Source organism: Narcine bancroftii, chromosome 5 (assembly GCF_036971445.1).
Source record: "Narcine bancroftii isolate sNarBan1 chromosome 5, sNarBan1.hap1, whole genome shotgun sequence".
NCBI lineage: Eukaryota > Metazoa > Chordata > Chondrichthyes > Torpediniformes > Narcinidae > Narcine > Narcine bancroftii.
This window is the reverse complement of record NC_091473.1, coordinates 186,105,120-186,119,460: the sequence shown is the minus strand read 5'-3', so window position 1 is coordinate 186,119,460 and position 14,341 is coordinate 186,105,120. Positions and strand designations below refer to the sequence as shown.

At 47.1% G+C, this 14,341-nt stretch overlaps 1 protein-coding gene across 7 annotated transcripts in view; it reads left to right on the top strand.

Moving 5' to 3' along the window:
* The window catches only part of ubap2l (ubiquitin associated protein 2-like), a 131,467-nt gene extending 119,365 nt beyond the window's left edge, over window positions 1-12,102 (top strand). For 6 of the 7 annotated variants that reach the window (XM_069940160.1, XM_069940164.1, XM_069940163.1 and 3 more), the window contains 4 exons: window positions 1,476-1,575; window positions 3,186-3,259; window positions 8,339-8,527; window positions 11,287-12,102. In XM_069940160.1, the coding sequence (XP_069796261.1) occupies window positions 1,476-1,575; window positions 3,186-3,259; window positions 8,339-8,527; window positions 11,287-11,385 (462 nt within the window). In that variant the 3' untranslated portion in view covers window positions 11,386-12,102. The remainder of the gene's footprint in view (window positions 1-1,475; window positions 1,576-3,185; window positions 3,260-8,338; window positions 8,528-11,286) is intronic. The other variant, XM_069940165.1, reaches the window with a different exon arrangement.
* Window positions 12,103-14,341: the final 2,239 nt, after the last annotated feature.

Below are 14,341 nucleotides of genomic sequence, written 5' to 3'. Positions count from 1 at the left end.
CTAATTCTTGCATAGCTCTTTCCCAACGGGAGTGGCTGAAAGATGCTGTATGTGAGGTGGAAGGGGCTCCTGACAGTTTTTGTGAGCTCTCTTTTAAACAGCATTGCGCTTAGCGCAACGCCTTTACAGCGCCAGCGATCAGGACTGGGGTTCGAATCCCGCACTGTCTGTAAGGAGTCTATATATTCTCTCTGTCTGTGTGCATTTTCCCCGGGGGGGGTGGGGGAGTAGGTTAATTGGGTGGCACAGGGTCATGGGCCTGTTACTGTATGGCTAAATTTAAAATTTAACAATCCGAGAAAATCCCATTGATTTTCGGGGAGGGGAGAGACTTCATTGATCCTCTCTGCCATTTATATGGCCCTATGGATTGACCTCCAATCCAATTCTCTGCAGTAACTGTTCCACATTGTGATGCAGCCGACCAGGATGCTCTTGTTATAGGAGGTTGACAAAATGGTGGCTGGTAGCCTTGCTCGCCTCAGTCTTGGGAGGTACTGCAGTCGCTGTTGTGTCTTCTAGAAAGTGAGATGTGTGTGCAGGATAAGTCGCTTCGTAAATGGACTCCAAGGAACTTGGTGCTCTCTATGCACTGTACGAGCGAGCAGTGGTTCTCAACCTTCCCTTCCCACTCACATCCCACCGTAAGCAATCCCTTACTAATCACAGAGCACCGATGGCAGAGGGATTACTTAAAGTGGAATGTGAGTGGAAAGAAAACGGTTGAGAACTACTGGTCTAAATTTAAAACGTATCTGTATATCGAGTAAAACCATGCAGAGTTACAGAAAGCGAGTGTTGTTTTACTGGTGTGACGTTCATTCAGGGATCGTGTGAGAGGCTGTCCCAGAGTCTGGCGGGGTGAGATCACGTGCTCGGGAGTCTTCTTCCCGACGGGAGGCGAAATAGTTGGGTTGAGTGAATCGATCTGTTGGCTGTTTTTGCCAAGGCAACGGGCAGTGTTTTTAGCGGAAGGGAGGATTTAGTGAACATACGTGCACAACTCCTGATGCGTCTGGGCAGGGTACCCTCCAAACAGCGCTGGGTGTGAAATGCTGCTGGTTTGAAACATTGTGAGCTCAACCTCCAGCGGTCTGTTGCCTGCCCCCTTATTTTTTTCCCTCAGGGCTCCATTCACCTGGCACCAGTCAACGCAGAATTCATCCATGAGGGATTCCCTCGCTGCATGATTAGCGTGACCGTATTCAGGGGCAGCGACCTGGGTTTGAATCCAGCACTGTCTCAAAGGAGTTTGTACGTTCTCCCCGTGTCTGTGTGGGTGTCCTCCCACCCTCCAAAATCCCCCATCAATTGGGCAACATGGGACTTGATGGGAAATTTTTTTTTAAATGTAAAAGGTGTCAAGCTACAGGCCAGTGGTAAGGGGGGAGGGGAGGGCTTGAGAGGGGAGGGCCAGCCAGCAGATCCCTGTACGAGGCGGTCCGACCAGCCCCTGACTGTCCCGTTCACCGCAGGTCCCCCCCACCTCTTCCAAGCAGCATGGAGTGAACGTGAACGCGACGGCCACTGCTTTCCAGCAGGCGAGCGGATATGGGACGCACGGATACAGCACCGGTAAGTGGTGCCCGTCCGGCGGTCCACAGCCAGCCCCCTTCATCCCACCCACCGTCAGCCCTCTGCCCTGTTTGACTGCACTCCGGCTCTGAAACTTCATCCCTCTGCATTGCCTGCAGGTGCACTCCAGTCACCTACACCCCTCCCTAGTGCTCTGTACCCCCCCCCCCACTTTCCTCCAGTCGCCCACACCCCTTCCTGTCTCTAGCCCCCTTCATCCCTCCCTAGGTGTCTGTAAACCCCTATATCCCTCCCCAGTTCTCTGTAACACCCCCCTCCGGTCACCCACATCACTCTGTCTCTAGCCCCCTTCATCCCTCCCTAGGTTTCCATAACCCCCTATTACCCCCAGTGCTCTGTAATGCCCTACACCCCCCCAGTGCTCTGTAATGCCCTACACCCCCCCAGTGCTCTGTAATGCCTTACACCCCCCCCAGTGCTCTGTAACGCCCTACACCCCCCCAGTGCTCTGTAATGCCCTACACCCCCCCAGTGCTCTGTAACACCCAACACCCCTCCCCAGTGCTCTGTAACCCCTTGCACCCCTCCCTACTGCTCTGTAACCGCCTGCACCCCTCCCCACTGCTTTGTCATCCCCTCTGGTCACCTCCACCTCTCCTCGTGTCTGTAACAGCCTACTGTCCCCCTCACGCCTCCCCGTGTCTATAACACGCTCTGGTCCCCCACTCCGCTCCCTGTCTCTCACCCTGTACATCCATCCTTTGGTCTCTGTAACTCCTCAGTGCTCTGTAAATACCACCGGTCACCTATACCCCTCGTTGTCTCTGGAATCCTGTCCGGTCCTGTACATCACTCACTGTCTCTGTAACCTCCTTAGGTCCCACACACCCTTCCCTGTCTTTGTAAACCCCTCCTTCCAGTCCCCTGCTCCCCTCCTTGACTCTGTAACCCCCTACACCCCTCCCTGTCTCTATAACCCTCTCCCTGTCTCTATAACCCCCTCCCTGTCTCTATAACCCCCTCCCTGTCTCTATAACCCCCTCCCTGTCTCTATAACCCCCTACCTGTCTCTAAAACACCTTCCGGTCCTCAAAGTCAGTGGACACCTTGTATGCCAGGTCCAAAATCCGAACCTTGACAGCGAGGTCTCAACACCGCTTCCAACCTCCCCCTCCATATTCTGTCCCCATCCTGCCGGCTCAAACACCAGTGACTCAGTCAGATCCTACTTCCTTCTTTGCGCTGACAACCCGACTCACCTCCATCTGATTGGCGACAGCCTAAAGAATGCGCAAGCATTGAGGGGGATTGCTAGTTCAGCGGAGCAAACCTGAGCATGTGCAACGAAGTCTCATCGCTCCCCCGTGGGGTCCATCCGCCCAGTCCGACTACCGTCAGCTCTGTATAGTCTTAAGTGGCCTGTTAAAGGAGCCGATGGTGATTTATTTTAAAATATGCTGATAAAATTAAAACAGTCACAGGGTAAATTGGTATTAAAATATTGTGACAGCATCACTCCAGGTGGGGTGGGGGGGTGTCGGAGGGGGTGGGGTCATCCTATAAAAAAACCTACATTTTAGCTGGAAAGTCTGGTGGTCATCATATTTGCCGGTATGTACATTACTAACATGGCTTTTCTCTCCTCGCAGCTGGTGTATCAGTAACCTCAAGTAACACGGGTGTCCCGGACATCTCAGGATCTGTGTACAGCAAAACCCAGCAGGCAAGTGCGTGCCATGTCCGCTCTGAGGGCTCCGGTCGCCCTTCACGGGTTGGAGAGGTCAACGGATCGCTGGAGACTTCTTCCTGTTGGGGCGGGTGGGGGTTAGTGGGTTATGATGGGAGTGGGGTCTCGAGAGTCTTTTTCCCCGCAGCAATTCCTCATCGGAATGGGTGAGGATCCCCTCCAAGCTGTGCACGAGTGCGCGCACCCGCATTTTGCCACCAGTGCACAAAGGAAATTAATCTGTGCATAAAAGGTTAGTTACCTAAAATAATGTAGTCATTAATAATTATCCGGATTGAAAATAATCCCTTCTGTTCACAAGTCGGTTTTTCAAATGCAACATTTGCACATCATTCATTCACTGTTCCTGTCCTTTGTATGGCTACAGCCATGTTTGGCAGACAGTCCTCATATCGTAAAGTTTTCAAAGATCAGTTTCAAATTCTGTAGATAACTTGCTGAGTTTTTATTGGAAACAAAGTATCAATTTACTACGTCGAATTCCAAAGAAATCAAGGGCCTGAATGCAAAAGAACTACAAGTTTGTTTAAAGTTGAATGGCTTTGCCAAGAGGTCATGAGCGTTCAGCCGTGAGAAACATTTATGCATGGTTTGGAAACTGGAGTTATCAGTTTGTATTGTGACGGCAAAGTTGCTGGAGAATTTGCTAGAGGAAAGAAGTGGGATGACGTTTGGAATCCCGAGACGCAGAATGGTCAGCTTTTGATTTCTCCGCAATTGCAGATTGTGACTTCTTCACATTTGGCGATAAGCAAGTTCATGCCAAGTGTCTAAAATATCATGATTTTCTAGATGAAAATAATAGACCGTTTAACGATTTCACATTTTCTGTGCAAAAAAAAACTTAAATCCAAACTTTGCTCAAATGGTGGCATGTGTACTTCCAAATGAACAGTTTTGCGACCATCCAAAGTTGATGTCATTGGAGGGAACCTTTCTTGCATCTAATGCGGACTGTGAGCGAGGTTTTAGCCGAAGGAATTGACTCAGAAACAAGCGAGAAACTGTTTAGGTGACCGTCATTTGGATATGCTAATTAGTCTAGATAGAGTTCACAAAGAATGGGGAAGTGTGAGGTGCTTCACTTTGGGAAGAATAACCAAAATAGGACGTATGCAGTGAAGGGGAGGGTGTTGAGGAACGCAGAGGGATCTTGGTATAACGGTTCAGCATTCCTTGAAGGTGGATTCCCATGAGAAATAGGGTGGTGAAGAAGGCTTTTGGTACACTGGCCTTTATAAATCAAAGCATAGAATATAGGAACTGGGAGGTGATGTTGAGACTGTTTAAGGTATTGGTGAGGCCAAGTTTGGAGTATTGTGTGCAGTTCTGGTCTCCAAATTATAGGAAGAATATCAATAAGGTAGAGAGGGTGCAAAGAAGGTTTACAAAAATGTTGCCTGGATTGCGGTATCTTGAATATGGAGAAAGATTGAGTAGATTGGGCCTTTATTCGTTGAAGCATAGAAGGTTGAGGGAGGATTTGATAGAGCTATTTAAAATTATGAAGGGAATAGATAGAGTAGATGTGAATAGGCTCTTTCCCCTGAGGGTAAGGGAGATTGGAACGAAGGGTCATAAGTTAAGGGTTAGGGGGCAAAACTTTAGAAGTAATATAAGAGGATGCTTCTTCACTCAGAGAGCAGTGGCTGAGTGGAATTACCTTCAGGAAGAGGTAGTTGCAGCAGGGTCAATTCTGTCATTTAAGAGGATTGGATGAGTACATGGATGTGAGGGGATGGGAGGGTTATGGGCAGTGAATAGGTAGGTGGGATTAGTGGAGTTTCACGTAAATCAGTGTGGACTAGAAGGGCCGATATGGCCTATTTCCGTACTGTAATTGTTATATGGTTATTCGTACCAAAGGCAAGAGATAGAAAATAACTGAAGGCTGTATGTTGTTCTGTGCAGTTTTATGTCAAATATTTTGTAAACCAACATAAACTGTGCTGTGTATGAAGATTTTCACATTAAGCATCTGGATAGTTTGTCAACTCCCTTTGTAATGGAATGAGTTTTGATTTAACCATTTCCAGCAACTTTAATCTGATGGGTGTTGTTATTAATTTATTTTGACATTGCATCACATAAAAATAAGAAATATTTATTGATGTTTTATTGAATGGAACAACAAACTGAACCAAGTCATTCAAAGTATAGAATGAAATCTTAACTAAATACGTTACTTCATAGAATGCAATACTTGTGTTATATTAAAACATGCCAGTACAGTTCCAAGTTTACATTTGCACAAGCATTCAGTGTGCACAGACTTCTGTCACAGGAGAAAAAAATTGGCACAATGTAAGATTTTTGTGCACACTGACTACTAAAAATTAGAAGGAGCACTGGTGAGGAACATACTAGGTGTTGGGATTTTGGAGCTGGTGTTGATGGTGCATTATTGTCATACACCTCAGTACAAAGGTCAGAGACGAAAGGTCAACTTGCAGGTAGAGTCGGTGGTAAGGAAGGCAAATGGAATGCTAGCGTTCATTCAGAAAGGGATGGAATACAAGACCATAAGACATAGGAGTATAAATAGGCCACTCAGCCCATCGAGTCTACTCCATTCGATTCTGAATCTATCCATTTTCCCATTCCGCCCCACTCCCAGGCCTTCTCCCCATAACCTTTCATACCCTGGCTAATCAAGAGCCTATCAATTCTGTGCCTTAAATACATGCAACAACTTGGCCTTCACAACTACCCGTGGTAACAATCCCCACAGATTCAGCACCCTCTAGCTGAAGAAATACCTCCATATCTGTTCTAAGCGGACGCTCTTCAGTTCTGAGGTTGTCCTAGACTCTCATCATGGGAAGCAACCTTTCTACATTGAGCCTGTCCACACTTTTCAACGTTTGATATGTTTCAGAGATTTCCCCACCCCCCCACCTCCCCTCAGTGTCCTAAATTCCAGTACAGCCCAAGAACTGTCAAACGCTCTTCATGTGATAACCATTTCATTCCCGGAATCATCCAAGTGAACCTTCTTAGAAAGCAGGGAGGTGATGTTGAGGTTTTATAAGGCGTTGGTCAAACAGACTACACTTGGAATATTGTGAGCAGTTTTGGGCCTCATATCTAAGGAATGGGGATCCAGAGGAGATTTACAAGGATGGATCCCTGGAGTGAAAGGGTTTTCATATGAGGAGCATTTGAAGGCTCTGGAATTGTACTGGCTTGAGTTTAGAATAACCAGGTGGGAACTTATTGAAACCTATAGAATACTCAAAGGCCTGGGTAGAGTGGATGAGGAGGGAATGTTTCCTATTATGGTGGGGGAGTTTGGGACCAGAGAGCACAGCCTCAGAATGCAAAAAACATCCCATTAGAGATGATGAGAAACTTCTTTACCAAGAGGGTGGGGAAATTTGTTGCAACAAACGACTGTGGAGGCCAAGTTATTGGGGAAATTTAAGGAGGAGGTAGATATGTTCTTGGTCAGGAAGGGAATCGAGAGTCACAGAGAAGGCAGGAAAATGGGGATGAAGAGTATAGTTAAATCAGTCATAATAGAATGGTGGGGCAGACTCGATGGGCCGAATGGCATGACTCCATTGTTCTGTCTTATTAGATGCTGGGTGATCATGGATTCACTTCCCACAACCTCTGCATCTGCTCCTCCCGAAACGATTGAGAAGCTGTTGTACACACGCCACTGTGTTCCGTGACAAAACATTAGAGGGGACCGGCTCGTTGGCTCCCCTAAATTCATGGCGCGACTGTCCAAGGAGGGATTCATGGCAGCCGATTTGACTTGCTACCTCACGGGGAGGGCGTGGGCATTGTCCGGCGGTGGGGGGAGAGGGAGGGTTGTGATCAAGCTAGAGACTGGAGCTGTTGGGCTGCAGCAACATGAACCAGACTAAGAGCCCATTTTATCCAAAAAAAAATGGAAGCAAAGGAACCTGGCACCCTTGTGTAGGATAACTTGCAGGTTGAGATGGTGGCAAAAAAGGCAAAAGCAATGCTGGCATTCATTTCAAGAAGAATAAATTATAAGAGCAGGGATGTGATGATGAGGCTCTGGTGAGACCTCACTTGCAGAATTGTGAGCAGTTTTGGGCTCCTCATTCAAGAAAAGATGTACTGACATTGGAGAGGGTTCAAATGTGGTTCTCTAGGATGATTCCAGAATGAAAGAGTTATTGTATCATATTATCATATCAGAGTTTAACCACTCTTGGCCTGTATTTGTTGGAATTTAGGAGAATAAGGGAAAGATCTCATTGAAACATTTTGAATGTTGAAAGGCGTGGACAGAGTTAATGTAGAAAGGTTGTTTCCCATGGTGTGAGAGTCTAGGACAAGAGGGCACAACTTCAGGATTGAAGGGTGTCCACTTAGAACAGAGACGCGGAGAGATTTCTTCAGCCAGAGGGTGATAAGCCTATGGAATTTGTACCCATAGGTGGAGCCCGGGTCATTGGGTGTATTTAAAACAGAGATTGATAGGCTTTTAATTAGCATCAAAGATTATGGGAAGATGGGGCTGAGTGGGAAAATGAATCAGCTTGTATTAAATACAGCACCTTAACAGGGCCCATGAGCCCATGCCGCACTATTGACCTACCACCCTCGATACGTTTCAAACGGTGGGAGGAAAACCCATGCAGAAATGGGGGGAACGTACAAACTCCTTACAGACAGTGCCAGATTTGAACCACAGTCGTTGGCGCTTTAACGGCGTTGCACTGTCACGCTAATCGTGCCACCCTGATTAACTGGCGGGGAAGACTCGATGGGCTGAATGGCCTGTTTGTACTCCTATGTCTTATGGACAGAAGGCTGGGCAGTAGGGATGAGTGAGAAAATGGGTCAGCTCGTGATTAAAAGGAACTGTTAAGAATTCAGCCATTAAGCATGTACTCTTCCCTCAAGTTTGACCTTCCAAAATGCATCACCACACTTATCCAGATTGAACTCCATCTGGCTCTTCTCAGCCCATCTCTGTTGCTCCAGCAGGATTGGGTGCGGAATGGCTCGTTCTCTGTTGCTCCTGTTGATTTGATCGTTGCCTCCCTCCCCACCCCCCCTCTCTCTCCACAGTCGTTTGAGAAGCAGGGCTTTCACACTGGGACCCCGGCCGCCTCGTTTAACCTGCCCTCCGCTCTAGGAAGCGGGGGCCCAGTGAACCCGGCCACCGCAGCCGGCTACCCACCTCCTTTCATGCACATCCTGGCGCCGCATCAGCAACAGATGCACTCACAGATCCTACATCTCCAGCAAGATGGGCAGGTACCAACACTTCGCCAATAAAATGGGGGGGGGAGGGGGGAGGGGTACGGTGCTGGTGAGCACAGTTGGGGGAGGGGAGGGTGGGAGACAACTTGCGTCACTGGTATCCGGGCATTTGTTCGGAGGACCAGTACCGTTGTACATTCTCTGAGCGGAGCTGGAGTTGAGCTTAAAAGTTGACAGAGCTGGGATGTTTCTCTTTGCAGTGACGAAGGATAAGAGGCAACTTAAGTTTGAGGGTCTGGCACCTGTTTCCTGGAGGAATAGTAGTGTCGGAGCGATCCCTGATCAGTGTTAAACACAAAAGACTGCAGACACCATAAAAACACAACACTGGAGAAACTCCACAGGTCATGCTGCGCATTTTATATAGCAAAGATAAATATATCCTCTCTCCCCGTTCATCAGGGCCCCAAACAGTCCTTCCAACGTTTCACTTGTGAATCTGGTGAAGTCATCTCCAGGCTGTATAACACGGTTAATACGCTCCAAGCAAGAAAATCCACTCTCTTCAAAGCATTATTACAATGTACTTTTAATATGTTTCAATTCTATATAAGGGATATAGAAAACATCTTTTTTTAAAATATGTTATTTAAAATCATATAACATTAGTTACTACATATTAATACAGGCATAATGTGATTATTCATTTATATATTTTTTAAAAACCCACCCCACTAATACCCTCCCTCCTCCCTTCCCCACCTACAAAAAAAAAGAGATCGTCATCTACTACAATCACATTTAAACTTTTTGGCTGCAGGAGCAGTGGCACCTATCGAAGCGGACCGAGAGGTCAAATTCCTAACACCAATAGTTTTCAAATAAGGGCTCCAAACTTTAGTAAAGAAAAAATATTTATCTCTTAAATTATATGTTATCTTTTCACCAGGCTTTCGTTTCATTGTGTCATCTTTTCATACCTAAAACCGAGTCAGATTTCCATGTAATAAATAGCTTAACACTTTTTAGAAACAGCGAGAGACAAATGTACAAATTCAATTTGGTACGTGGTCAATCTCAATCTTTATTGGCAATAAGTGAACATCGTTTAAGAAAATTTTTGTCTAATGTAGATTTGCGTCAAATCATCCCACATGAGACTTTCACCAAAGTTAGTTTGGTATCACCGCGGTACAGAGAAGTAACTTTCAACACAGCCACTTTACTCTCTCGATTCCACAGCAAATTCCGGGGGCTGAGGGGGTTCCCTCCATACAAACTGGCGTTCAGTGGTTTGAAAACCCGCTGGTCTGCCGCATCAGAGCAGAGACAAGATTCTTTAAATAAAACAGATTCCCATGAGTGTAAGGCAGCGTGCTGGCAGTATAGTGTAGAGAGCCCGATCTCAGCGGGGACAGCAAAAACTTCAACACAACTCTCTGTTCCACAGCTCAGGGCCCATGTTTCAAATATTTTAAACTAGAGTCCTGCAAAGTATTGTGAGGTGGTTTAAATAGCAACAATAAAACTTTAACGTAGCAAATTTAAAACTGCAGGTCAGAAACATCAAAACCCACGCTTTTTGGAACTGTGTTATACAGGGTATACCTGTACTGCATCTGAGAGCCTGGAAGATCGCTTTGCTGAGCACCTGCCCTCTGATTCAGTGACAGGGATCTCCCAATGGCTAACCATTTCAGTTTTGTGCCCCACTCCCACGCTGACATGTCTGTCATGTACTGTCTAATCAAAGACCGCCCGTAAATTGGAGCAGCAGCATCAAATATTCTGTCTGGGTCCTCTCCAACTGGATGGCGTTAGCATCGACTTCTCCTGGTTTCTGTCGGCCCACGCCCTGTTCTCCCTCTCTTCCCCATCCTTCTTTCCTCCTCCTCTTTACCCCTTTCCCTCTCCATTCGCAGAGCCATAGAACACGACTGCACAGTATAAGGCCTTCAACCCTCGATGTTGTGTTGACCTACCAAAATTAAAAAAAAATATTAAGCCCTCCTGACCTCATAACCCTCTATTTTTCTTTCATCCCTATGCCTGTCTAAGAGTCTCTTACTCCACTACCACCCCTGGCGAGGCATTTCAGGCCCCCACAACTCTGTGTAAAATAAACTTATCCCTGACATCTCCCCTAAAATTCCCTCCCTTCACTTTGTACAGACGTCCTCTGGTGTTTGCCACTCCCGTCTTCAGAAAAAGTACCACCCCCCTCCCCTGTTTGTTGCTTATCCACCTATTCCCTCCTGCCTGTGGTACTAAGCTCCTTGCCCTGCCCTTCAACACCCCACCACCACCATCACCATTTTGTTCGGGCATCTGCCTACATTTTTCTGATACCTCGAGCCGGAAATGTTTGTTATGGATCTTAATCTTTGCAGCAAAAGAACACTGACCTGCTGACTTTCTCAGGCAAGGTGTTTTTACCCCAATCGGGCGAGGGTCAAGGGCCCCTGATACCTGTTGGAAAGAAACTGTTGTTGGACTGAGGTGCTGGGGCTTCGGACCTGCTCAAAGTGAGCAGTGAGTTGTGGCCATGGGGTCCTTTATGGCGTCGGCTGCCTCAAAGAACTTTCAAGCCTGGTGGGAACAGAATCGTTCAGGCATCTTTCAATGGGGAAAAGGACCTTTAAGAGAGAGTAATTTGTGGAGGTGCGTTGGGTGGAAAAGGAGGCTCGAGATTGTTTGCTCAAGATTCCAGCCATTGTAGCATCTCGCTGGAGTAATAGGGTGCTGTCTGAGGATAAAAATAATACATAATTTTGTGTGTTTTCTTTTTTTATGTGTGCGTGCACCTCTTTAAGAGTGGGACAGGACAACGTACTCAGGCCAGCAGCATTCAGCAGAAGTCGCAGGCAAACAAATCGGCCTACAACAGCTCGGGCTACTGGGGTCCTAACTGAGCAGAGCAAGGTGACCCACGGCGGATGGTCCGTGCAACATATCTGGCTTTGGAGGAAGAAAAATAAATAAATAAAAACCTTCTCCCCAGCTCCTCCCCTTTCCACCACCGAAAAGAGAGAAAGAAACTGAACATCCCCCCCCCCCTCCCGCCCACCCTGGAGTAGAAATGGTGACAGCTCATCCGACACCCGGCCACGCACCAAATCAAAAAAGTTTTAAACCAGAATTTAAAAGAAAGCTCTGCGTTCTGTCTGTGATGCCCACCTTTACTGTGTATGTAATATAGAATTTGTAAGTCCTCTCCCTTTCAGCGTTTAAGATTACAAGATGCTTGTTTGTTTTATCTCCCCCCCCCCCCCCATTCCCTGATGGAGCTTCACCACCTTTCTGCAATTTTCTTTTGGATTTATTTCCTGGACACACCTCCCACAAACCCTTTGCCTTTTCTTCCCCAGTCCATCCCCTCCCCACCCTTTCAAGCCCCCCTTTCTTTAGGATTTCAAGTGATATGGACAACGTGGTCTCTTATATGGCTTCTTTGAGGTGTTATTTTGTACTGTGTTTCAATTCAGTGAATGATGTATCTCTTGTGTATATATAAACAAACACAAAGAACTGTAGGATGGATCCAGTTTCTCACCTGCTCTTTACGGCTTTTTTTTTGTAATTAATTTCATGACATAAAAAGGAAAAAAAAACAGAATTGCATTGGACAACTTTTTACCGGGTTTTTCTTTGGGGAGACACTGATTTCAGCCACCTCGAGCCTTGCTCACCGTCCACTTCTGACGAAGGCAGCTCAGACATCATCTCTCAGTGTGGATTCTGTGCCTCGCTCTCACCCACGGGGCCTTGCCTCCATGCCGAGACAAATCCTCTACTCTCCCACCATTTCCCAGGGACGTTTTGTGCCATTGGGGAGTCGGATCCCACCCTGTCTGAACAAGATTCTTTTTGTTGTCACGTAATATATGTGATGCACTTCAACTTTCGTCTGCCATCAGCTGTGAGCATTGCCCCCAACAATAGAAAGAGAAGCAGCAGAGTCCCTTCAAATCCATGGATTTGCCTACAGCCGCTGAGACTCCTGTTCAACCCATTGGATCTGAATCTCCAACACGATCAGGTCGCCTCCAGCGACCCTCCTTACCATCGACACGCTCTCAAATCCCGAACAGCTTCCTCAAGTTCTAACCTGTGCTAGCCCTTGGTCATCATCCCCTCCTTGTCAGCTTGACTTCTAGCGGTGGCGCTTCAGACTTTCAATCACGTTGTGCTTATGGCCCAACCTGTCCCACCATGATGGCATTGTGGGCAAATCCTATTTGACTGGATTTGGTGCATGACTTTAGAACATGGAAATCTATGGCTCAGTTCAGGCCCTTTGGGTCTTTAAGGGTCGTCTACTGCATCTGGTGCTCCTGTTTTGGTCTCCTCTACATCATACAGACTGGGAAACAGCTCACTGAGCACTTTGGCTCTGTCCACCACAATAGCGGGGATCTCTCAGTGGCCATCTGTTTCAATTTCCTATCCCATTCCCCTGCTGCCATGTCCATCCATGGTCTCATGCACTGCCAGACAGACCACCACATTTTCGGACTGGGCATCTTCTCAACAGGATGACATTAATATCAATCTCTCTGGCTTTCATTAAACCCCCTCCCCCCAACACAACCTCTTACCCGCCGCCTTCCCCCAGCTCTGTCTGTCCCCTTTCCCTGTCTCCTTTCACACAGACATGATGAATTCAAATCTCTCCCCTTGCCATATCCGATTAACACCTTGGTCAGCATTCCTTCCCCAGGCAGTATTGTCTGAAGTCTGATTTTCTCATTCTGCTTATTCCTTGATGAAGGGCTCAGGGCTGAAACCTCGGCAATCTATTATTTTGGCGTGTTTTTAACCACAATCACAGCATCTGCAGACTTTTGTGCTTTACTCTTTCTTGAATTTAGCACGTTAAAATCACAACACGATGCTGGCACGTTGTGTTAGTTTGACTGACCTAAAAATGTTTCGCCACTGGTTTTCGTTTGTACTCAACATTTGGTGTCAGTCGGTCAGCATTGATGGATTCCAGTTGCCCTGATACCACTTTTCCATGGTCGAAATGTCTCAGTGAAACCCTTCACCATGTTTGCTGTTAGGCCCTTTTATAGTGGGGGGAGAAAAGCGATTTGTCAAGATAGGTTGCCTCTGTCATTAAATTGCTCCACTTAACCTCCATGGAAGGTCCATGGGGGATTGGATGGTCCAACTGGCTCCATGTTCCCAGGGGGAGGGAGGGGGGGGGGGTAGTGTCAGAGGTGGAACGGTCTGCTCAATAAAAGGAATGCAGCTCCAAAGGGGAGGAGCCATGATGCCGTCAGCCCACGACCCAAGTGCAAATCTGGTGCAAAAAAGCGATGACATCGCACGGGAGATCGGCCTGAGTCCCGAGACTGTACAGATCTCCACTAGCGCTCGTACCTGTTCGTCAGTCGCCATCTTCAGTGGCAGCTGCTCTCCCTTCCCGGTGCGCGTGTTTGACGTCACGTTGGGATGCTCAGCCCCGCCCCCTCCAGCTTCAGAAGCGGGTTCGCGATTCGCGTCAGCATAAAAGGTAAATTCGCCTTTTTTTTAAAAAAAACGACACGCCTTTTGTGTTTAAATCCCCCAAGATCAGCCGGGAAGAAGTCCAAGTGCAAACGCAGTAAATTAATTTTCAATATGCTTGAAGCAGACAGGAAATCACAAAAAAAAGGTTATATCTTTTAAAAAAAAAGGTACACGTTAGGAAAAATTTAAAGTGATTTTCATGAGCCCAAAATCCATCAGAGGAAGCAAAATCTTCATTGTCCAGTGTAATCAATATTTTGGGCCTGAGTTTTTTGTCAAGGTGGGAGCCAAAAAAAAGACAGCAGGTGCCTGGATTAAGGCTGGGGGAGAAGGAGCACAGGCCAACAGGTGGAC